Below are 25,794 nucleotides of genomic sequence, written 5' to 3'. Positions count from 1 at the left end.
CTGTATCGCCGATGACGTCACGCACGCTTCTCCCATGAGCCCTTTCGCGCCCATGGGATTCCGAGCTCATTTCCATAAATGTCGTCTACTTCAACTTCTCTTTTCGTCGCGCCGTAGTCGTCAGCGCGTGCAATTATGTTGCAAATTTGAGCTGCATTTTAATCAAGGGTGATTTTGGAAGGATAAATCGGTCAATGTCGCTGGACTTAGGTTTCCCTTTAATTTTCAAGCACACACCTTTTGATGGAAGGATTTTCAATAAATTATTGACAGCAATAAATACAAGAAAGTAGACTGATTATATTTTAAATTGAAAATACCACAATTGCATTCTGTTGTTGGTGTACATACCTTGAGTTTTTCACATTCTCCCCTGACTTTGAGCAACTCAGCAATACTGTCTGTGAAGCCATGATAGTGAAAGTTACACATTCTCTCAATATCCTTGTCATGGCTGCGTATCCTGGCGTCAAGTTGGTCCAGGAACTTCTCATGTTCATTTCCGTCATAGATGGCTCTGAAATGTCACAAAGGAAAGCAACAATCGTTATTATTTAGTCAAATATGTTGCCTTGAAATCACCGCTCAGTGCCCCCTTGCAATTGCTCATAACGGGAATTCACTTCTACTATTCTAGTTGAAAAGTTTCATCTTTCTTTATCTTCCTTGAGTTCTGGGTAATTTTTATAACATTCATTCCTGGCAAGGTCTAGAACAACCCTATTCTCTTCAATAGTCTGGCCTGATCCAACAAGCCTGTTCAATAAAATTGTGCAAAAGGGTCACAATAATTTAATAAGTGAGTGTAATCTCGAATTAAACTCTAGTATTATCTCTGTATATGACACGGTTCTAAATATTTAATTTGGAAGGAGACGGCCACTGGGTTAGTATGGAACTAACATTAAGAACCTTAAAGCAAATAATGATAACAGATTACACAGAAATTAAAAATTACCATAAATTATGCTAATTCTTTTATTTATGACATGATAAACTTTACAAACAGCTCTGTTAATACTGTTTTATGATATGCCAATAATAGACCACCAGTCTCAGGTGTAGACTGTAGACATCAGCTTATGCTATTGTGACTAGAAGTTCAAACGTTTTGCTGCACACAAGTGGCACTTGCCCTCAGGCGTTAAGCTCACTGTTGTGGGAACAAGCACCCTCCAAGGCACCTGACACAGTGGCTACATCGGTATTTTGGGCAAAGAAGTCTGTCTCAGGTGTTGTCTGAATCAAAATGACAATTGCTCTATGGGTAACGTCCTCACCAAAACGGGCAAAACTACAAAACGTTTTGATTTTCTTATGTGAGGGGTTGATTGAATAGATGAAATGGTTCAATTTCTTAAGTTCAGACCATACTTAATTTCACCCATGTACACCTATTCCCCTTTGTAAAGGTCCACCTTAACAATAGAATAGGACTAATCATGTTGATGAAATGAGCTTGAAGCTTATGTCATCAATTTTTTATAATTCATATTTCTATAAGTCACAAAAGTCACAACTACAGACCAAAGCCATGACTGCATGATGTACCATACACAGGCACAGTAGCGCACTGATGAAAAGCTCTTACACTCACAGTATAAACAGTGATTGAAAAAACAAAATGCCCCTTTGACTTGGGAAACAGAAATATGTTAACTACACAGGAAATGTGATACTTGTGCATACTTAATATTAAAACTGAAGCCTATCAAACATGTTTATCATCTTATGTTACTTGTAAATTCATGTGGCCCAGAAAAGGGTGAACCATAGCCTAGCTTTGTATAGACAAGACAGAACGATTGACATAATGTGCATTATGGCAAAATCATATCTGTAGTATTGGTACTTCAAAATCTGGACAGTTTATTAACTTTCAAAAGGTCATCAAGTATAGCAATTGCTCTGAATACGCAATATACTGTACATAGAATTTTGAATTGAAGTTATATTGAAAGTATTGTATTACAGCAGAATCAAAATATCAGAAAATGCAAAAAACATCGAAACAGAAGAACCTTGACTTTATCAGAGACTAAGACTATGATGGCTAGTAAACTTGCAGTTGCACATGTATTCATATTAAACAAAGTTTAAAATTCAAATGATAAGTATTGCATTAGCCACAGTGACCATTTGGTCACAATGGCACCTATAAACACATGGCAGTGGGTCCTTTAACCACGTTTCAGTTTATTTACATGCTGACAATATCTGTTGATGAAAAATTCCTGTCGATACTGTTGGTGACAGGTGATGACACACTATGGATATGTCTCTTGCTACAATCTGAATATACATTTTAGCAATCTGCTGTAAACCTTGATGTTACGGAAGAGAGTATTGGTGATTTCACGCAATTACGACGGGGCAGCTAAAATATTTGACAGAATTTCCACATACTGGTTTGTGGATGTTGCCACAGTACCAGATATTATTGTGATACACTGAAAAATACAAAACCCATTCCTATGCTGTAGTGATAGCAGCAACTACCCACTAATGCTACAGTTGCAACACTGTCAGGTAGGAGAGGTGGTATGTACATTTTACCACAAGTCAAGGTATGAGAGTTGCCGATATCACAGTGTGTGTACTTCACATTTACCCCATAGGTATCTGCACTGTTCACGTCTCTTTGTATGCTTGAAATTTGATACTGAGGAAATATAAATAGAGATGACTGTGTTTGCCCTTGGGATTTGTCTGAACACAGAGACATACAGAACCAGTGAATGAGGTCTGGTCTCTAATGCCAGGTACAGGCACAAAAGAGTACATGATAGCTATTGTGTTCATACAAATGACTAAGGAAGAGCACAATGGCATGTCATTTGACACTAAATTCTGATTAAATGATAGCTGAATACATCACGACATGTTGGCAGAGCATTCTTCATGGAATCTCATATTTTGAAAATTTAAGAATTGTATTAATCTTCGTCTCTGATTACTTAATATGTGTCATGTGGCCAAACCATAATCAAAATTTTCATGTAAAAAAAAAAAAAATTAACATTTATCAATCTGTCTATTTATCTATCTTCTATGTATCTGTCCATCCATATATCTGAATGTGTCTGTCTACATCTTTCCTTGAAGCTTTGACACACATCATCAAATATCATTTAAATAACTTTGTTTTCAATATAAAATCAGTAGAAAGGGAGACATAAGTCTGAAAACAAATTAAGTGTTCAACGACAATCAGCTACTTCAACATCTTACATGACATAGGCCATAGATGTGTGCCCTGGTAATCAGTAGACTGTGACGTTCATTCATTAAAGGGACAAAGTCGGCCATTTTTCATGAATTTTGTTTGATACGAGATACTGTTTACATTGTTTGACATGATGAAAGATACCGAGTGAATGGGTGACCATGCATATATTCAACCCCGGTTTTAGACACGATACATGAAACCATGGCGAAAATGAATTAATGGTCATGACCATTAATTCATTTTTGCCATGGTTTCATGCCACTACCCCTCTAATGCAAGGTGCATTGATCAACTACCACGCTTGATCAATGCAATGCAATTGATGGTACATGTGTGCCAGGTGCCCAGCCACCATCTTAAAATTAAATCTACATACATCTTGAAATGTATTTCATAACAAAGTTTTTCTCTGATGAAGTCATTTTTAATCTTCAACTCACTGGTACTTGAAATGCTTCATATATAAAGTGTATGATGATCCCAACAAATATGGCATGTTTATTTTAACAATTATGAAACCATATTACTCCAGTCACTACAATATGCCAACATTTGAGCATCAGTTGTATCCAAAGCAGCATAAAAAGATTAAAAGTTTCTTGGTACAGGCAAACTTTCACTTCTCTGTGAAAGTTCAGAGCATAAACACATTGCATATAGGTAAAGTTTGACTTGATCAATTGCAATTTGCACACAATATCTAGAAGAAATAGGAAGTGTGATGTATCTCAGTATCCTAAATCCAACTTGAAAGCTGCATATACAGAAATGTTGGGTTTGCATAGTTTAAGTTGTATTTCTAATAACATATTTCATAATATTTCTAATACACAGTGCACAAAGCAATCAGTTACTGCCATACATAATGATAAATGTACACTGACACAATTTCAACCCATTAACTTGCAGAATAACAAAAGACTAAAATGCTGAAGACATAAAGAAAGTAATTTATGTAATTTTCCCTCCAAAATTTTAGTGCAACTTTTTACCACTTTTTGTGATTTTTTTCTGTAATTTTTTGCTACTTTTGGACCAAATGGACCTCACTTTTCATTGGATACAGTTTGTGATCAAAATTTTGTAAAATCTTAACAAAAATTCATTAGTTATATTTTATCAGGGCAACAGAAATTGACTTTGGCGCTTAAAGGGTTAATAGCAAACGCACCCAGCTGAACCATCGTGATAAACAGTCAGTAGTGAAAGAAACAAAAATTAAGGTGGTTGGGATCTCTAACAGGTATGAACTAATAATAATATTAATTACAAATCATTAACTTGGAACATCCTTCAACTCATACAGGCTAAATAGTCATTATCATTTTTTTCATCAATTTAAATAAATAATTCCTTTCATTTATTTATTGCTATATTCGGTTTACTTATTGCATTATTTATTTTTTTTTAGTTCTCTGAATGCAACTTTTCTGCTGTATGCCAACTCTGTACAAGTTATTACATACCACAGTTGTTACTCATTTCAATTTGCAGAAGTAAAATGATATATGGCAATTTACAATTTTGACTCGTTTAAATATTGACACTTGGTATGAAAGCTCTGACAAACATTTCCTGTATTTATGTCTCAGGATACATATTCAAGCATGGTCTGCGTAAACACTGATATGGTAAAACAATAAATTGGATTTTGATATGTATATGTTATGATTTCGGTTATGGCAAACCATAAAATTTTGCAAAATATCCTAAAATTCCCTTAAAGTTTGGACATATCACCATAAAAGATCCAAAAAAACCCATGAATAAGCCTTTGAGGTCCATGCAAGAAACTTAAATATTTTAACACATGAACTTTCTACACTTGGAGACACCTCTCATGACGCCAGTCTCAGAAGAAACAGCACATTGATGATGCCAAGGAAAACAGCCAATGTCAATATCACAAGTTTGTATATGTAAAGCATAGAGTAGAATATAGGGTACCCATTTTCTACAGATCATGCATCAAACACAGTTTTCAAGCTGTCTCATACTTGTTACAATTTCCCCCTATTCTTTACATCTTGCACCTGGTTATGTACACGATAAAAACAGGAACTGAAAATTTTCTAACTTCATCAAAACAGTTTCACTATGTTTTACGACTGATGACCCATTATGTTATTTCCGTCTGACCGTGGAGAACTTTCCCACATCAAAGCTTGGGCCACTTCCTTTTGGTTGCCTATATTTTAGATACATGTAAGACTAGGAGTCAGTAGCAAACAGTAAGCAAATTCAATATTTAGATATTGTTCCCTAATATTTTTCTTCGTTCAGCAAAGGAAAATATGAGTGACGTAATGACCGTGTCACCACGAGTTGAAGATGAGTGGTGACAAGGTCATTATGTCACGAGTATTTTATACTTATCACATACAAGTCAAGAATTCTTTTTTTGCAGAGTACAAGAAGTTTTCTATAACAATTCCGTGTTTAAACTTTTGAACTACTTTAGGATCGATATCAATACACCGTGGGCAAGTTGTCAATCGTTTCTAGTCATCCATCAAGTGAGCGAGGATCAACAGCATTCACACTCATGTCTTTAGCAAATGCTAGACGACCTCTTGGTCTACACGTACCTTCTGCAAAGTTATTCACTATTTCAAAGATAGCATAGGCCTAGAAATTGACCTCAGACAAAGTTACGCTATTTTTCGGGAACAAAAATGGACTGAATCTCAACAGCAAGAACACTGTGTAACATCGCGCCTGACCCTGGTTACAATGCTTACAGAGCACAAGGTAACGCGACCAGTTTCAAGCTCGTTGTTTCCCTAAATTATTCACGTAATTCCTCAGGAATATACAGGAGGTACACTCTTGTGTTTTCATTGTTTTAATTATTATTGTCATTGTCTATGAAAATATCGATTTCATTACATGACTTTCGGAGGCCTGGACACAGCTGCACTTGACCCCTTTGCTGCAGTGGAAACCATAAGCTTATGTCTACCACATGAAAGTACACAAAGTGTGTCGAAAGTTCAGGCGTCGGTGGGGTTTATATGAAACCAATCCCCATATTGGCGACAAAACTAAAACAAAATACCGCAATTATACGGCGTCGCTCAAATTTGATCAGAATTGGTATATACCAGTATGGTTACCAAAGATCAACAATAAATATTATTTCTATCTGTTCAGTGCAGGAAAATTCTATGTTAATGTTATGACAATGATTTCTGCACAGTACAACCAGAAAAAAAAAAAAAAATATTTTAACTAGAAAAAAAGAATGACAAAAGTAAATAAGGTCTGAAACTTTAGGTACTGGACGTCAACTTTAGCAACATGTACAGCACTACAGCTAGCCCCTCTTAGCTTTCAGCATAGACAGTCTTCCCCCCTCTACTGTCTATGGTTTGAGCAGGTCTGTTAATATGTAACAGTTCATAAACAATGACAGGAAATGACTCAAGCCTGTTTCAGTCACTGGCATGCCATCACTTCTGCTCATTTGCAGGATTTCCCTTTTTCTTACCTTATTTGCACATTTTTGACACTGACATGCTCATTTGAACAAATTCACATCTCAGCCCCTGCATCTACCTGTACACCAAATACTGAGATGGTAGCTTTGGCAGTATGGGAGCCTTTGTGACAGACATACATCCGCATATACATACCCACAAACATACAGACATACAGACGCCACCAACTCATCATATAAGCTCTTTTTGGTATTTATATACAAACCAAACATGAGTTAACGAGGACTCAAAATTTGTCAAATGGATGTATTTTGTCAGCCTATAATAATCATGACTGATTTTTACGATATTTTCATGTAAGACACATTTTGATTGTGGGAGAAATACCGCCGCCATGTTGTTTGTTTACACTGACGAGCACATCAAAGATCTACAATAACATAGGGCCAAAGTCCCTGAAGCTACTATAGACATGGATACAAAATTAAGTATTCCCTAACTGTATGAAATTATCTCACTAAGGTCAAGCTTTACGTCATAAAAATACAGCATATCTGTCAGGTTATAAATAATCTTAAGCTGGTTATTTTCATCCTAACCAACCACATTTTAACTTTCAAATTAACATTGTAAGTAAGTTCTGTTGAATAAGTTGAGACTGTACCTACTCAGAGAAAGCACACTGAAGAGACAAATGTTTGAAACTTAAGAAGTTCAAGGTCATCAAAAGCATTGTATGGAGTCATGTAACACTTTCATTGCACTGTTTACACAGATTGCATAATTGCTATAAATACAATGTAGCACATGAGGAATCTTACAGCCCAGCTTTACCATAAAAACCCTATCACTTTGACCACTCTATTTTTTTCCTCAAAAAGTAATTTTATTTTATCCTCAGCGAGTCAACCATACATGAAAATTTGAACTTTCTCTATCTCTATTTATTTGACCACCCTATCATGACAAACTATTGCGAGCAATTTCTTTGAGATAACATACAGGGCACAATAAATGACGGTTCAGATATGTCAAAGTTGGGATTCAGGAAAGTTACCTTTACATGTTTTAATCCTCTAAGATGGTAAGCATTTCACTATGTACTGTCAAAAAAATTGAACTTTCTGATAATTCTACACTAAAATTATTTTGGCTTTGATGATTATTCAATTATTTAAAATCATATTAATTATTTTTTCTGGGTGAATTGATAGGATTTATACAGTACAAGAATTACATACAATGTAAGTCAAATTTTGACCAAAAATGACAAAAAAATTCCTTAAAAATACACATTTGCATATTTCATCACAATTTGAACAAATCTAAGTTGGGTTGTCCCTAGGGACCTGTATACCAAATAACAAAGCTGTCTGACCAGCGGTTATGAAGAAGATTTTTTACCAAAAACGCCTTTTTTGGCATTAATTTGCCTATTTTCAAAATTATCAAAAAATTAAAAAAAATGGTTTCTCAAAATCATATTTTTCATCTACACAAAAATATCAAATCAGTAAGTACTGCGGTTCTCAAGATATTTGAGTGGACGGACGCCTCACAAACGGACATACATACATACATACATACAGACTGACGATGGACGCCGGACGGATACCCACCCAATAGCTTCTATAGACTATAGTCTATAGTAGCTAAAAAAAGGTCTGACACACCAAAATTGATGACATAGATGCAGGTTGTTGTGACGTAAAACGACCAGAAAATAAATCCAATACTTTTGTTCAAAAAAGACAAACTTAGCTTGTGCATGAGATAATCCCGACTTGTAATGTCAGAGGCAACGATTTTATGCAGTTCATTAACCTTTGACAAATTTGACTCCACGGGGTCTACTGATCATACATACAAATATTTCAAATCAGATTTGTTTAACTTTTACACTACTGTTTTGATCTACCACTTTTTGGGGCTCATTTTGAAGCTAATGGTGTAATATGAGTTTTCACACTTATTTTTGTGGAAATTAAAAAAATTTCTGAAGAGTTAACACAGGGATGGTGGCCATTTTAAACTTTGAGAATTGATGAATATTGGGTAATTTGTTTCTCTGGAAGTGAATTTTGCATGGTATACCTTCATTTTTGTTCTTGATTTTGAAAGGCAATTATTGAAAGTTTCCTTCCGGGAAGTTTGAGCAAAGGTTTAAATATTTCAGTGTACTACCTTAATATCAAAAATTGAACAACCTGCTGTATCAGTATTTATTTGTTCAGAAAACAAATACAAGATTTCATTTTCAGAAGGTAACTGTACACCTTTTCTAAGCTACACTTTATACTTATCAAAATCACTTATCTAAAGTAATAATTAAATTTAAGAGTCAAGACAATCCCTATATTGTCTTGCATTTCTACATACAACTTTCGAGCTCATACATAGCGCAGACAATGCATTTTACTTTAGAATTCTGTTACCCTAGTGACAGTCTAATGATATTTACTTCACATTTTCCCTGATTGAAACATCTTGCACATCTCTTGATGATTTTCTGTATTATCATTTTTTTTTGTGGTCAGTTGCCTAAATTTAGCACACACAGAAACTAAGAACATACAAGTGTGTCTTTGTGTCCAGCAATATCACATAAATAACTACATGTTTTACGAGGAACTAAATGTTGCCAATCATCTTGCTCAATTCAATAGGCCCTGATTATGAAGCAGTCTTTGTTTGGGAAATATTTTTGCTTCAGGGGAAAAAAGAAATGCATTAGATGAAGAATCAAAGCAAAATGAATTCAATCCCTAAAGTGATACTCTCTTTCATTAGCAACTGTAAAATATAATATTTTAATATCAGCAGTCAATATTCAATCTTGAAATTGTGTCTAGATCTTACAGAATTGACAAAAAAATTATCACTTTTTGGAGAAGTCTGCATTCCTATGGCAGCCTATACTCTCAGTTCAGAAAATTGAATGTTTGTCACTTGCACTCTTGTAATCTTAGCTATAGAGTACAGATGCACTCTTGTAATCTTTGCTAAGTGGTACAGACACACTCTTGTAATCTTAGCTAGGGAGTACAGACGATTCCGAACCCAGTGTCCAATTATCATGGCACAGTGAAGCGACATCCATCTTGCTTCTTGCATCCAGTAGAACAGTATCGAGCAACATGGTGACACACATTTCAACACATCGATCCATCAAAATCAGAAACTGTTCTGTGAGTGATGACCTGAAAACATCCTTTTTCTTTCTAAATTTTGCCCAATTCATCTACAATTTGAAAGGTTAAATATTGACAACTGGATTAAAAGAAATACTCATTATAATCGACAAAAAATTTAACTAACAGGCTGTGACACTACATGCGCTAAATTTTACACAAGATCATGATTAAAATTCCTACTTTGTGAAGCAACAACAACAACAACACACATTTTGATATATCCACAAGTGAGCATTGGCAGCTGTTTGAGTTTGTTCCTTAAACTCTACTTCAGAACACTTCTCCTGATATAATGAATTATACAAGTCACAAATAACTCTAAAGGGCCAGCAACTGTCACTTTTGATGATATTTCATTGCTTTTATTTTTTAGTGTCAACTACAGTTTCTTGTCCTACACTAAAGGCATGTTGAGATACACAGTATTCAGCTTGTCAACTCAGCCTGTATATGTGCAGATTGCCTTATTCTCGACCGCGGGTCATCCGGGTACTTGCGGTTTTTTACGTCATTTTTGCATCACAGCGCCGTGAAGGGGTTCGGATTTTTCAACAACCAAAACAATATTCAAAGTTTCAATATACGTAAATGACATAATTTTAAGTTCTGCTTTTTTCCACAAAATTATTGTATCATTTGCTCTTCTGTATCGTCTGATCTCTCATTCACCTCGCTCGTATGCGTTTCACCTACTGAAGTCACTCCGCGGTCAAGAATTGTTGTTGACAAGGGAATGCTAGTCCGGTCTCAAATTCTAACTAGAATTCAAATGTGAGCTGACTAAAGTGCATTTTAGTTCTAGGATACTGTAGACAAGATAGACAGTATGTGTTTCAACATATATTTTGGAGTAGAATAAGAAAGTGCAATGCAATTGGCATATAAAACACAAAAGTTGTAAAACCCTCAATAGTTGCAGCTACTGGCCATTTAACCCATTTACAGCTGAGCTACATGCTGGAGGGACTACTTCTCTCAGAGGTGAGGATGAACCTGTGAGGCCAGCTGTGTACAGGCGACATGGGTGAAAGTTAATTTGCACCCATCAACACACTCATACAATGCCAATGTCATCCCCGGCGAACTTGTACAATTATGCGATATTGACAGACATAGTCGGTTAAAGAGACTTTCGTGACCGCATCAAAGTCTTCGATGCTGGCTGCACTGCCCTTGTGAGCCTGAATTTTGTAATGGACTAAGGTGTGGACTGTGGACAGTGCGTTGACGCTACGTACAGCAAAGGAACTCTGAAGGGGCTTGCCGCAGACTCCTACGCAAAATACTGTTGTTCACGTTAGCAATGGCATTACATCGCTCTTTACATGAAACTACCAAGAAAAGTTATAGACTGTGATCTCGGAACATCAACAGACAACACCAACACCAAAGATCGGTGAAATATACAGACTTTTCCAGGGCTGGTCACAAATGTGTCTCGAGTACGATTTTGATCGATGGCTGTGTACCTTGGTATATCAATCACAATCACGGCGCTCAACGCTGAAAGCCGTTCATTCTGTTGCAACAGAAAAGCGCCGCATGAAAATATATGGACAAATATCACATGATAGCTGTTATGTACCTGAAAGTCAGACCGATACACGCTGGATCTGACTCTTCGATCTCTAATACCAGCCTTTCGTGGTCACGTACACCGATGACATCCACAGTGTCCGCCATCTTGAAAACTGCCTTCATTCAGTCGATCGACGACGTCAGATCCGTCGCGCATACACCTATGCTATTTATAATATTACAATGCTTTGTCTATATTGTGTGTAACTTTCTCGGCTTCGTTTGATTGGCCGCGGAAATAAACCGGCGCTGATACCGAAACATCGTTCTAAACTCGAGTAAAATGATTTATCTGCATTTGTTTACGAGCACTCAACCGATCAGGAAGTGCTGAACCCCGAAGGCGGAGTGATGGGCAAACGAAATTAAATCTATTGTCAAGAATCGTCCCATCTCAACAGGTGAAAGTTTGAGGGCAGTATTACCTGACTGTGGGTCCCAGTGGATCGCTTGAGGATTCTATTTCGCCAAGAATGTTCTCATGTTGACTTTTTAAAGTCTCCTCACTCACAATCGCTGTGAAAGAGACAACATTCGACAATTTCTTCCAGCTGTCCGCCATTTTGATAAATGGAATGGGCATGCGCATGGGGGCGTCTGCTTGCGACCCCCATGTCCCGTCCGGACGTCTCTACGCAAAGTTGGGATGCGTTCAGAATATGTATGCGAGGTACGGGGGAGCTAAGTAAGGATTGGGAATTTTAGGGACGGTTCATTGAGTACTACCATCATCCTAAAATACTGTCAAAACCACAATCACAACCGCCGTCATTATCATCATTGCAATCATCGCCATCATCGCCACAAGGGCAGCTTAATCATCACCATCATCATCATCATCATCATCATCATCATCATTATCATCGTCATCACCATCATCGTCATCATCATCATCGTCATCATCATCATCGTCATCATCGTCATCAATTTACTGTTAGCTAACGATTCAACTCTTTAACTTTCATCGCTGTTATCATTTTAACTCTAACCGCCACTCTCATCCCCATTGTTGCAATCACATGCTGATTAAGCTTAGGCCTATTGTTTAAAGTGTTTTAGCAGACTATCATGAACACAGTTCTTCTTTTCTATCATTTAATTTTAGATTAAAATAAACGTACACGTATTAACTCGACACACATTTTTGTAGTTTAGTAATAGTAGATGAATTTGAAAGTAGGTGAATCCCAAAATTATCATATCACTCTGATTTAGGCCTACTTTTTGCTAGTCCCTATTATCTTCAGGTAGGTACGCGTATATACACAGGAAGTTTAAAAGTGAGAGGTCGCCTGAACTGCGCCTGTGCGACGTCACAATGCATTTCATGAACGGTATCTAGATGCATCACATCCACATATATGGCGTAGTTGCAAAATTTAAATTGTATTACGACGTGCATTATAACAAACATATTATAACTTTCGTCCAATAGCGAAATTGTACGTTGGATACAGTGTTTACATCGGTCGTATGGGCTTAGCGCAGTTCCGACTATATTTGAACTCAAACTATTATGATAAACTCATAAAAAATGAAATGGATACACAATGCATGTAGTGGTAGCATTTATGATTGGGCCATTGTGAAGTGTGTGTTAACGTGCCATTTCATGCGTCATTACGGAGTTAAATGATATCGGGACTGTCTTCTTCTGCAATCGTTCAGAGTCGACCTCTGCCAACTCCAGTATGCAAAATACACCACCGATCACACAACGCCAGTATAAATGGCAAATAACCGCCATAAATATTTATCGTTGTCTACAGAATGGGTCAGAAGGGTGAGACCAGGGTGAATACGGTGAGGGCTACTGACCTAAGACGTCCCACTCGCTAAAAGAAAACCAAATTGCTCGTAGCGGCATGCTTGCGAAAGAAAAACGACCATATTGTAAAGAAAGATAGACGACACTCCATATCGATGCTTCGGTAAGGAGGTATGAAATTATTAATGGGTTCTAGGTCTACGTGACCATGTTTCTATGTTCCTGTTTGTGATTTATTAGCATACTGCCCTAATCAGACTGGACTATCTCCCTGTTGATTCATTTTGCACTATCTATAAAGACTTCAAGGTATAGGCCTATTATAATATCCTGGTGCATAAGAATCTGAGCTTGAAATTGATAAGCTTAAACTTCTGCGTAAGTGTAGATTTCGATGATAGTTGCAAGTACTGACTCCAAGAAGTACAAATGAATACGTTAAGAACCGAAAATTTAGAGACTTGCAGGTTCATTCGCCCTCTTTGGATTGGGGCATGCCGTTTTCCTAATACAGTCAAACGGGGAAGTTTGAGCATTGCAACTTTAGATCGATCCGTTTGCGGAATAATTACCATGTTAAGGCCTAACATTATTTATATTTGGCCAATCGACAACTTCACCGGTGTAGAAATATCGCTAACAAAGCAAAAACCTCATGATACACATCCGCTATCCCGTTATTTCCCCACCCACCCCCGATCTGAACACGGCGTCTACACTGAAATTATCTCATCGAAGTTAGAAAGGGCCCTCCTCATCCTGACGAGTAATTCTTCCCTGAGTATGTACCGGGTATATTAAGCTATATATAGCAGCAGTCGATACAGACACGTTGTGTGTTTCACACAAGGATGCAGGTTTTATATAACCCTGTGCAACATCGCGATGGTCATTAGATACGAACCGGTAATAAAACAGAAATCCTTTGACTGCTTTTCTTTCTGTTAGGCTGCGTTCACAAAAACTACTAGTGGGGGGGGGGGTGGAGGAATTCAGGGGGTGGAAATTCTGGGGCAGTAGAGGGGGACTTGAAAGTTTTGCTTTTTGTATGGGTTTTGGGCATGAAAATATTTTGGATCCCCATTAGTTTCTACATTTCCAGATTCCACAGTTTGGAAGGTACCAGGTAACTCAATGGAAAGTGAATAACATTTTTATGTAGTCCAATGCTTTTAATAATTTAAACAAAATCTAGACTCATTTTGTCGCATTCCATTAATTTTTTTTTGAAAAAATATAAAAATTTATGAATGCCATTGAATTTTCATAAGAATGACAGTAAGAAGGCCTTGTAACGGGGCAGAAACTGCAATTTGTGTTGAAAATTTAATTCAATGTTACCAAGCAATATATCAAATACAGTTTTTTGCTGTCTCCCTATAGAGCATGCTGAAACACACTAAATTCTATTTGTCGACAAAGCCTATATGTAAACGCTATTGGTGAGAATTGAATTAGAAACAATCGGAGAATGGTGAGTTCGGGACTGGAGTACTGTTTTTTTTTGTCCTTGAGTCAAACTCATTGCTTCACAGCGTGATCGGTAGTGGAAACTTGGAAGATGAGTGAACAAATAACTGAGGGGAGTAGTAAGTTACATCAACGTATTGGGCTCTTTTCAAACACTGTTTTCGCCATCACAAAAAAAAACCAAACAAACAAGACAAATCATTTCTTCAAATGGTTTTACTTCTAGTCGAACATAAGGAAAATTATTGGGCAAAAGATAGAAAAAAAATCTTGCTGTGATTATTTTTTCTGATTTATATTCAAGTAAGAACTAATTAGGTAATATGCCTTTCCGCTCCTGACCTCTTAAAAGGCATATCACATATACAAACAACTATTGTTATTCATCACAAAGCCAATGACAAAATAGTTATAGTGGTTGTAGATAAAGATGACAGTGTATACGGGAAAGTACACCCACTATCGAGTTTATTGATTTCACTGGCGTTATATCATGTGGATTGCCAGTGTACCATCCGTTTGCAATGGAATTTTACGCTTGGAAGGAAAAAAAGACGACGCGCATGTCCCGAAGCGATGATGGGGATTGCATCAATTGTGTCACATTGTGTTATATCGTTCAGCGTAGACTCTTTTAAATTCTCCTTCTCAAGTAGTATTAATGTTGTATGCATCATGGCAGATATGTTCGGGGTCAGTATGAAAAAGTCAACATGTTTCCCATCGGGGAGGGCGCTCTCCCCTTACTTCGACCACGGGCAGTAGTTTCTGCAGTTCTTCTGTACATATGTGCTTTGACGTAAATGATATCCAAACTGTTTCCTTTGAGGTCATTTTGCCCATATATATGGTAAAGATAGAAGTGAGTAGACAACTCATATATAGTAATATAGACCGAATACTCAAAACTGAAAAATTAACCGAATCCATCGCCAAGGATTAGATAAGGGATGGACCATTTGATATCCTGGGGAGTTTGGAAGATTGGTGAGATAGCATTATTTTTAACCCGATCCATCGTACATTATTTTTTTTCCCACTCTCTGATTTCTAGCAACTTTTTTGCACTTCTTATTTTGGTAGGTTTTTCCAACAACAAATGAACAGAGTCCTTTACTGCGCGCGGATTTCATGTAAAATCATAATCATTCGGGACATGATACTTGTACATATCATGTTTATGCCTCCAGAAATTGAGATAAAATAAATGCGTATGATGAGGAAAGATTACACATCAAAGGTATCTCTACCTATTGAACATCTCAAAACAATAATTTCAAAGATGATCAGCTGAATATCCCGCAGAATAATTCCAAAATACCCTCTTTGATATCTTTTACCTTGTCTCTGGGTGGCCTAATTAGAATACACTAAAAAATAAAAAGAAGTTTATGCCTACTATAGCCATGTCAATGATATCAGGGAAAAGGAAGCGGGCAGTGTTTGAATGACTCAAAGAAAAGTTCAAGAGTTCAAGTGAAAGAGAAAGTTCCAGAGAGAAAAGAAAGAATCAAACCAAATAGAAAAGGAAGCTAGCACCAGCTGAAAGAAATATAAATCCACTTGAAAAAGCAAAGAAACGCAAGGAGGAATCCCACCAGGACATAAAACAATTCTTTCAGAAGGTCAAGAGCAGATTCACTTCACCATCCAGTTCTACATTTGTCAGTGAAAGGGAAACCCCACAATCCAGTTCTACAGTTGTAAGGGAAAGGGAAACCCACCATCCAGTTTTACAATTGTCAGTGAACGGGAAAGCCTTATGAGGTGGTAGAAATAATCAGCAGGATTATAGACGATATAGACGGTTTGACCCAACAAGGCTACCAGAATGGTAAGATGCTATGTAAAACTGTCTCAAAAAAACATGAATTCTTCGCATTTTAACAAATTGTTCATAGTCAGAAACTCATAGCGGATAAAATTGGGCGATGAAGAAAGTCACTGTCATTTGTTTTTCGTCTCTACATTTTAAGGGTAACAAGTTGTTTCGGCACTAATTCGTTTTGGCCCAAGTTGTTTCGGTCGGTAATTTGCATGACCCCGGTTGTTTCGGCCCTGAGTAAACTTGAGTATGTATTTTCCCAAGGCTGTTACAAAACACTGTCCCTGTGTACAAATTTAAAGTGGTAAGGCTAGATTTTGGGTTGTACGTGGAAGCTGTAAGTCTTTCGCAAATTGTGTTAATCATACTCGCAGTCGTGCCATCCCTATCGTACTATCGTCTCATGCCACGTCAGTCCTACTGACAAAATGCTTGCTTGCACTGTCCGTATTATCGTGCAGTCATCTCATGTCAGTCCTGACAAAACAATATAGACTATAGGCTGCGCTCAGAAAGGCCAAAACGGCTAGGCTTTTAGGGCCAAACAAACTGGGGTTGTAAAAATTACCGGCCGAAACAATTTGGACCGAAACCTACAAGTGCCAAAACACCTAGAAAACTGTGAAAAGTTGTGCATGATCTGTTGCAAGACAGTGCGTGGGCTGCAGTGTTTTCCAATCATATACACCAGAAAACTTCTAATCTTTGACAAAGTTTTGACGTGACATTCACTGTGTCCTAAAATTATGTCTGTATAAAACATGGAAAATTGTGTTCTCCATAACTTTGTCTCAGTATTTCACTTTATATTATTGCCAGCGATCTGTAAACGTTTATTGACTGACTGTACTGTGTCTAATGTCACGGACGATGCAGGTGGGTCAATTCCTGGGACAGTCTCGTGCACTCTATTCATTATGATACAACAGAAAAGGTGATTGTGATATGCATTGTTTTTTCTATGCAGTCCGAAGGTCTTTAGTTGTTCACTGATCTGAATGTTGACTAAATCACATAAATGTAGTCACTCAAACTCATCAGATAATAGACTACCTTGCTTGGCGAATTAGGCAATCAAACTGGTCAGATAATAGACGCAACACAGTGACAAAACTACGGACAACTCCTATTCAACTTGCACTGGTTGAGTACGACGCCACCAACGGTGATAGTGAAAAAAATAGAGAGAGAGAGAGAGAGAGAGAGAGAGAGAGAGAGAGAGAGAGAGAGAGAGAGAGAGAGAGAGAGAGAGAGAGAGAGAGAGAGAGAGAGAGAGAGAGAGAGCTTGTACACCTGAGTGTTTCAGAACCCCCCCCCGGGTTAAGGCTGCGTTCACAAATAACAGGGGGGGGGGGGCTGGAGGAATCACGATTAAAATCTTTTTTTTTTCAGATTCCCCCTCAGTACACTCGAAAATTTTCAAGTCCGTCCTGTCTATATGATCAAAAATGTTCAAGTCCCCTTCCAATTATCATATAGCTGCATATTTATTAGGATGCACGCAAGGAAAAAATAAACATATATTGGACACTTCTGTTCGCAGATGTTCAAAACAACCTGTTATTAGCAGTTTGTACAACCATATTCCTAAGGCAAGTTCTTAAATCGATTCTTTTTTAAACGCATCAGTGTACTTTTTTATTTAACAGTCAAAGCCGACTTGAGTTAATCCAACCTCTGGCCAGGTCAATGGCACCAGCTGAAGAGCACACAAAATGCGGTCATGAGAGAGTATGCACATTGTAAATTCCTTGCCACATCAGATGTTACTTATAAAATTTTTACAAAAATGGCAATGATGATACTTGAAGGTTAAAATATTCCATCAAATAAACGTTTTAATCTCTAAAATTTTTGGTGTAATAATGCCAAATTTTGTAAAATTAAAATAATTTTAATTAGTCACACATTTTTTCATTTAAATTAGAGTCGTTACTGTGCAAAGTTTTACAAAAATTTGTGTTATTTTACGATGAGAATGTGAAAATTTAGAAAATCAAGCATGGTGACCCCATCTTTTTTCTGTATTGATTATTCTCATATACCAGAATTCAAAAATCCCTGATAAATTTCAAGTCTCCTGATCTCCCATGTGTTGCTCTCTTGCCTGACCTTGTGTACAAGTATGTTTCACTGTCATGAGAGTCACATAACCCGAACTCTTCTTCAGCTACTTCATAGTCAGTGCTATTTCTGACACTGTCTGTATGCAATGACAGTGACACTACCCGTAAGCAGAAGCAGAGCAGTAGCTGTATTAACTTTGACTCTATTTCAATTATCACCCAATGTTTATATATGCAGGCTTTTGTCGACAAACTGAATGTTGTGTGTTTCATTCAGCATGTTGTAGGGAGACAGCAAGAAACTGTATTTGATATATTGCACAGAAACATTGAAAAAATTATCAACAGTTGCAGCTTCTGCCCAAATACTTGGCCTACTTGTTCGTATTTTTTAAAGAAAATTCACACATTTTTAGATTGTTTCGAGACAAAAGTAATGAATTGCGACAAAACGGTTGTAGATCTTGTTTCATTATTACTATAACATTAGAACAATTGGGATGACATTAAAATATTATTAAATGTTCATTGAATTACCCACCAAACTTTGGAATTATAAAAAGTAAACGTAACCAAAAATGTTCAGGTCCCACTATAGGTACCTTCTGATATATTGGATCATCCTAACCTGGCAATAGAGCCTTTGGGACGCAAGTCTGTTCCTACCATTCTCTGAATACGGTGATATGCAGAACAAGCCACTGTAAACTATGTAGGCATTAACTTCTTTGTATTGTTTGCATACTTATGTTGATGACATTAGGGGTGATTGTTGACTTTGTCACTGTTTTGTGCTTCTTTTCATCTTTTCCGGAATCGATCATACTATAGCCAGTATCCGATCGAGAACCTTTTTGTGATGTGAAGCACATGCCCGTGATTGACCCCGACCAGCGCCCTCTGACGGTATGCAGAAGCAGCTGCGTTGTTTTTGTAGCGCCCCGGGAATTACTATAACTATTGATTTGCAATGGTACTTCTTGTCAAGTAAGATAAAATAGGTAACGAGTGTACATAAATCACGTCTTTAAGACATTTTGATTTATGCTGCATAGCTGTTTTTCTACTTAAAATGTATGAGGTACCTAGACACCATTCAAAAATGTGTTACATGTGTACTCCAAGACAGGTTGACCGATTGCAAAGTTTCCAAAAAACCAACCTGCTCGGCCACAAGAGTACCTGTCTGGGTACAGACAATGAAAGAGCCACCGATGCGCAATGACATTTCCCCGTCGACGCAGCTACATCTTAACCCTCCCCTAAAGACTCATTATTTCATTTTCAGTCTGTACATCCTGTTCCTAAAGCAGTGGACATGTAAAGCTCTATCCGTGTGTAGCTGTATGAAGAGGATGTCACCTCCCACGAAGTACGAGATGGCGAGAACCACAGTCACCTGTGGTCTATTCCGCTCTGCGTCTATGCGCCCCATAGACGTGTGTACATATGCCCGGTTCTTGTCAGGCATATGTACGCACGTCCACGATGGGGAGCATAGACGCAGAGCGGAATAGACCACAGGTGACTGTGCGAGAACTTATACGATCTGCCTTTCTAATACTCCCACTCTTGGCGTAAAAAAACCCGAGCCTCAAACACAAACAATCATCGTACATCATAGACCCACAAAACTGTTTGTGCCAAGCGTCCCTCTCACCGTGGACTTTGACAAGTTCAGCGTGCGACCAAGTGTAAATGTAACCCGTGTAAATGAACCATGTAAATGGTTCGATTTGAAATTTATGCCCTCATTCAAAGTAGTGACCGTAATGGTACGTGGAATGACAAATCGTTTTTTATGTCAACAATGGTGTGAATCTTTGCACGACGCTCTTATATATTTTTTTCTATCTTAGGGCACCCACCCAACCCACGCTAATTACTACGCGTCGTCGGAAATGTACAACAAAACGCAGATGTCTAGGTCACTTCTATGGCTGAGAAAGGCCAGGGGTCGGGAGACCCAACACCATCTGCTTGGCAGATTCATGACAATTTTGACAAGTGCGCCCCAGGTACTCTTCCGTAATGGGATTTCAGTTGTTTGTGTCGGCTTTTTGTCGCAGTATAGAGTACGGATTGTTCCCCGCACAAAAGGTGCACGCAGGTAGTTTCCGAAAGCACACCCGTGGGGGTTAAACGCCGTCTGGTGATAAATGACTTCCCTGTACAGAAAACACTTTATCGGAGGCAATTACTTTGTGACAATTACTCACAAATCCTGGCCCTAGAATGGGATATGGTGTTTGGAAATGACTAGCATTAAGCTGGTCGTTTTGTAGACTCTTATCACAATCGAAAATCAGTAATTGTTACGGTAAATATTCCCAGAACGTCCCTAAATTAGCATTTACCCACTTTAACGGGTTCCGACATTGGCATGATAAAAGTAGCGCATGCGTGCCACCCCAAGTTCGGTCAACGCTCACGGGAGGAATAGGCAGGTGTTATGGAACGCCATATAATAGATTCACAAGTAATTAGTGCACGTATTAACACTTAATAACAGACTGCGATTAGGTCGCTGAATCTCTCTCTCTCTCTCTCTCTCTCTCTCTCTCTCTCTCTCTGGTTTGTTTGGAGACCAGTCTCCCAAATGTTTTTACAAAAAACTTATACTGACTGTGATCGATTATGTCCATAATAGACATTGCAAGGTCAATTGATGAGATGAAAGACGTTGGTTCACATACCAATTGACTGAAATAATTAATTGCGATAATTGCAATTACAAAGCCTGCATCTTATCAGTGTTGATCTGAAATCATTTCCATACAAATGACGCATACATATTTATGTGATTTTTATCTCATTTTCAAAAGAAAATCACGATTGACTTCATCAAGTTACATAATTGAAAACTCGTTCATCATTTGTAAACTCACTTTTCCACGGAGGTGGTGCAAAACGACAATGTTGAAAAATTAAAAAGCCGTCATTTGACTTTAAATGTCAAACAGATACGATAGTTACAGCAAAAATACACATAGTTTTTGAAATCATGAAGATTGAACTTTTGTCGATGAGGGTGTGCCTTATGAAGTAGAGTATGGTGGTGGCGTGGTCTCTGCACCTGTTTTCGTCCTTTAATTTCTTATGGTCTTTATCTCTCTGTCTTTCTCTATCTCTCCGTTTCTGTCGGTATATCCCTACCTCTGTTTCTCTCTGTCTGTCTATCCATCTCTCTCTCTCTCTCTCTCTCTCTCTCTCTCTCTCTCTCTCTCTCTCTCTCTCTCTCTCTCTCTCTCTCTCCTCTCTCTCTCTCTCTCTCTCTCTCTCTCTCTCTCTCTCTCTCTCTCTCTCTGTCTCTCTCATATCTCATATATGGCAACATATTAATATTGTTTGTCCAGTCGCAACGGAAAATACCTTTGGGGGTTGATCGCGAGCATTAGACAACTAAACATTTATTTCCCTTGAAGACACAATCGCGAGTGAAATAATCGTTGAGGGTATTCAATTTTAAGGGTGGGTCACAAATACCGTGGAGAATTATTGGATTGCTCTATAGTGTACCTTACGAGTATGTATGCAAAAATAGAGGGTCAGTTAATTGGCAAATAATCTGAAGTTACAGTCAGCACATCTTGTGATGAAACAATGACGATTGAAAGCAATAAAAAGGGTTTTAGAGTGTGTTATCTCCTGTTGGCATGGCAATATCATAGCTGATAGTGATGAGGTTACTCAGCAGTTTGCAACAGACCGGCCGCCGTCAACATCTTGGGCGTCGAAAGAGAACGATGAAGGAGTTGTAATAAGAAGTGTCGCCGACGACGCAGAGCCAGATATCCGGCGAAGGGCGGAAGGGAAGATGGCGGCGCGTTGAACGTGTTTATCGCCCATTTGATCACCAATCAACTAGAGACGACATTTTCATCATGCGAATGATGGGTGTTTAATGCCCGGATGAATGTTGCGATGATACAGCGTCAGAATACGAGATGGACTCACGCCCTCTTATCTGATGGAGCCTCGATCTCCTTCAGTGAGCTATGCGTAAACTTTTCTGATGGCAGTCATGTTTTTTCGCTCTTTCCTTTTTAACATATGGCATTGCCTCTACTATTCCGTGGGTGGTGTGACGCGTATATGTATTGTTTTCCAGGTGTCTGGTAGCAAATACATGACAGGAATTGTGTACAGAAAGTATGGGAGAAAGGAATTGTGTTTTGGGTGATGCCACATTTGCGGTACTAAAATCATCGAGCTTACTGGCTCAAATTCCAGATCGCCACCATATTAAAACTAGTGAATAAATTTCAAAATATTAGGCTACTTCGTCTACACAGAAATGGATATCTTATTCTTATTTCATAAGTTAAGAGATTAATATAACAATAAGAATATACGTTTGTGACTTGACGGCAACCTACCATATGAAGGGAATATCCTTAGGCAACGTTAACAAAAGACCAATGGTACACCATGCTGGTGTAAAATCAGTTGCGTGAAGTGCTTGACAACCAAGCTTCAGACTGTCTGTAAGTTTACAGCTTTGCAACCCACTCAGTGGTTATGAGAGGAGAGTACTGTATCAAACCACACAGGTAAAATACATTACCGAGTTGCTTTCTATGAGCAGATCATACTTATAAGTGCATTTATACTTTCATGTAATAATGTTTTGTGTATCGTCGACAAATTTGACAAAACAAAGATAAAAGCGAGGCTTAGACAGGGAAATCCCAAGTTTGTCATTTCATATCGTCAGGCTCCGAGTTGTCAATTTCATCTCTTAGTACGTTGAATACAAGACTCTTATCGTGATCATAATTAAGACTACTTTAAGGCAAAAAACTTGCTTGTTTCTGGTCCTTGATATTTGGCAATAGCGATGTGATTTACTTTTTTTTCTTTCCCCCCTAACCACTTCACTATGGAATTGCCGCAACATTTGTTGTTTTTGTCAGTGTACGAAGAATATGTTCATGATCGCCCCTTTCAGTACTCAAAGGAATGCGAAGGGAAGGCTGACTCAACAACTAAAATCAATTACTTTTGGAACACTGTGATTTGCATTTTGTTAAACACAACAGAGGAGGAAAAATAGGCCGGTCTGAAGGTGACGCGATCGATGGCCTGACAAAAATCTATTATGCGAGGTTTTGATACCAGCATTTGGTAAAATGATGTATACACTACAATCAAGTGAAATTCAATGTATTGTTTTGGACTGAATCGCGGCGGCCAGAGCGAAACGTTGTGGGGAAGTTCTCTGAGTCCCTTTCCTCATCTGCTGTCAGTGCTTACATAATCTTTTGTTGCTGACGTACACACTTGATTCATGCACCGTAATGTACATGGACACATTTCTCAACACGCAGATACATGCCGTTTCAGCAACTTGCGTCATCACCCGAACGTTTCGGGCTTTCTGACGTCATCGTACATCCTCTCATAATCAACCATGGATTCAAGGAATGTTGATAAACGGCACGATGAAGGCTCCACTCTCTATGGTAAAATATAACGTCATTGTACGCCGAGGTTTGCAGTCGACTTCAGGATCCTTCGGCTTATATTCACAAATATTTATCGTGGTCAGAGTTGAAGATATGTCTTGTCAAGCTCTCTTTTGACGCGCTCCACGGTGTTGAGCAATACCACTTGTTTTTAAAGTTTTGAAAATAACAAAATGTATGATGATCATTTCCCTTACCTTTGTCTGATTAAACTCAGAGATAAACCAGGCGACTGCAAAAAATTGTCTAAGAAATGACAGCTTTGTAATACAAAATGATGGTTAGAAATGAAATGAAACAAAAATATAGCTTTCTTTGTAAATCTTGATAACACGCGGTCAATATGATAAATTGACCCTTCTGCGTCCAAAGACAAACTCTACCAAATGTAAGTATATTGTAAGTAGCCGTCACTACGTCAAACAATGGTAGCATTAATAACGGAGTTCTAAAAATGGCGTTGACAATGCAAATATACCCAATGTTTGATCAACTGATAGATCAGTGTGGACAAAGATATATAACACCAACACAGCTAATATCGTGAGAATGGCATGATTTCAAAGACGTATGGATACAACTGAATACGTCTTATGTCTTCTTTTACCGATCATGGTTGAAGCGAAATCGACAATTGCGTGTATGTGTTTATCATTTAGGCATATAAATACACAAAATATCTTTCTATAGATACATAGATAAAAAAACAGATCAACGGCCACTAACTCTTTCTAAAATTTGCAGGAAGAAAATTAATTACACTAAATGATCACAAACGAGCAATGCTCAAGTCACATTCTTTCCGCGATATTTCAATGTTGACACAGCAACAACGTTTAATTTGAAAATCGTGGGAAACACACTAACATTAAAAATCATCAACACGCACAAAACATCACGTAACATCAGAATACAACGAAAAGATCACTATTTCGTGGATTTGGTACAACCTGAGCTGGTTATCGGAGCCGTTTAATTAGTTGTCAATTGTAAATCATTGACAATAATGATTCTAATGCGTGCCATGAAATCTCATTACCAGTACACCGTGAAACCGTCTCCATTTTTATGACAAATGGAGAGAGGAATAATTATCATAGAAATAATGTCAGTACTCCCTCGATGAAACTGATAAGCACGGAAATTCGGAGAAAGACAGGAGAAATGTACACGCGTTTGTAATAAACACGTCGAAGAGCTTTGATGAGAAGATAACAGAAATTGATTTGTTTTCAGCTTATTACTTGTATGGTTTTACGAGGAATATGAAATGAACACTCGGTGTTAATTTATCGATAATGATCTCTAACGAGTTCTTTGGCGCCGTATTATGCAACGCTTGTGAATCATCCGAAGCAAAAAGTGTGAAAGTTCGTCCTCTCGATAATAGATTTTGTCCTCAGAGTAGTATGCTCTCGGTATCAGTGTGATTTTTGCCTTCTCCGACGCGTCGGAATGCTCCTGATTCGATGTCACTGCAGCTGTATGATGAGGATTTTTAGGGGGTCAGGACTGAATTCGTTTCAACAATTTAACGACTGCATGTCGATGTGTGTAAATTTAAATCATCCATTTACAACTTTAGAAAGGCGGGCCACAACCGTTCAACACGCATCAACAGTGAAAGTTAAACAAATGAAAGTAATACTGAGGTTGTCTTTATTCTTCACGCGATCGCATATTGTTCCACCATTTTAACCCTCTCTTGAGTTTTTTAAATTTAAGTCAATTCATTATTAGACAGTACAGATAAAAC

General features: G+C 37.9%; 1 protein-coding gene across 6 annotated transcripts in view; it reads right to left on the bottom strand.

Moving 5' to 3' along the window:
- Positions 1–12,026, bottom strand: part of LOC139120402 (exocyst complex component 6B-like) — a 47,852-nt gene extending 35,826 nt beyond the window's left edge. For 4 of the 6 annotated variants that reach the window (XM_070684792.1, XM_070684794.1, XM_070684793.1 and 1 more), the window contains exons 1-2: positions 11,867–12,026; positions 352–517 (exon numbers count right to left, since the gene is read on the bottom strand). In XM_070684792.1, the coding sequence (XP_070540893.1) occupies positions 352–517; positions 11,867–12,024 (324 nt within the window). In that variant the 5' untranslated portion in view covers positions 12,025–12,026. Of the gene's footprint in view, positions 1–351; positions 518–11,448; positions 11,799–11,866 lie in introns of those variants that run through there. The other 2 variants (XM_070684797.1, XM_070684795.1) reach the window with 2 other exon arrangements.
- Between the last annotated feature and the right edge of the window lie 13,768 nt (positions 12,027–25,794).

Source organism: Ptychodera flava, chromosome 20 (genome assembly GCF_041260155.1).
Source record: "Ptychodera flava strain L36383 chromosome 20, AS_Pfla_20210202, whole genome shotgun sequence".
NCBI lineage: Eukaryota > Metazoa > Hemichordata > Enteropneusta > Ptychoderidae > Ptychodera > Ptychodera flava.
Note: the sequence above shows the minus strand (reverse complement) of the source record. Positions and strands in the feature narration are given on the sequence as shown.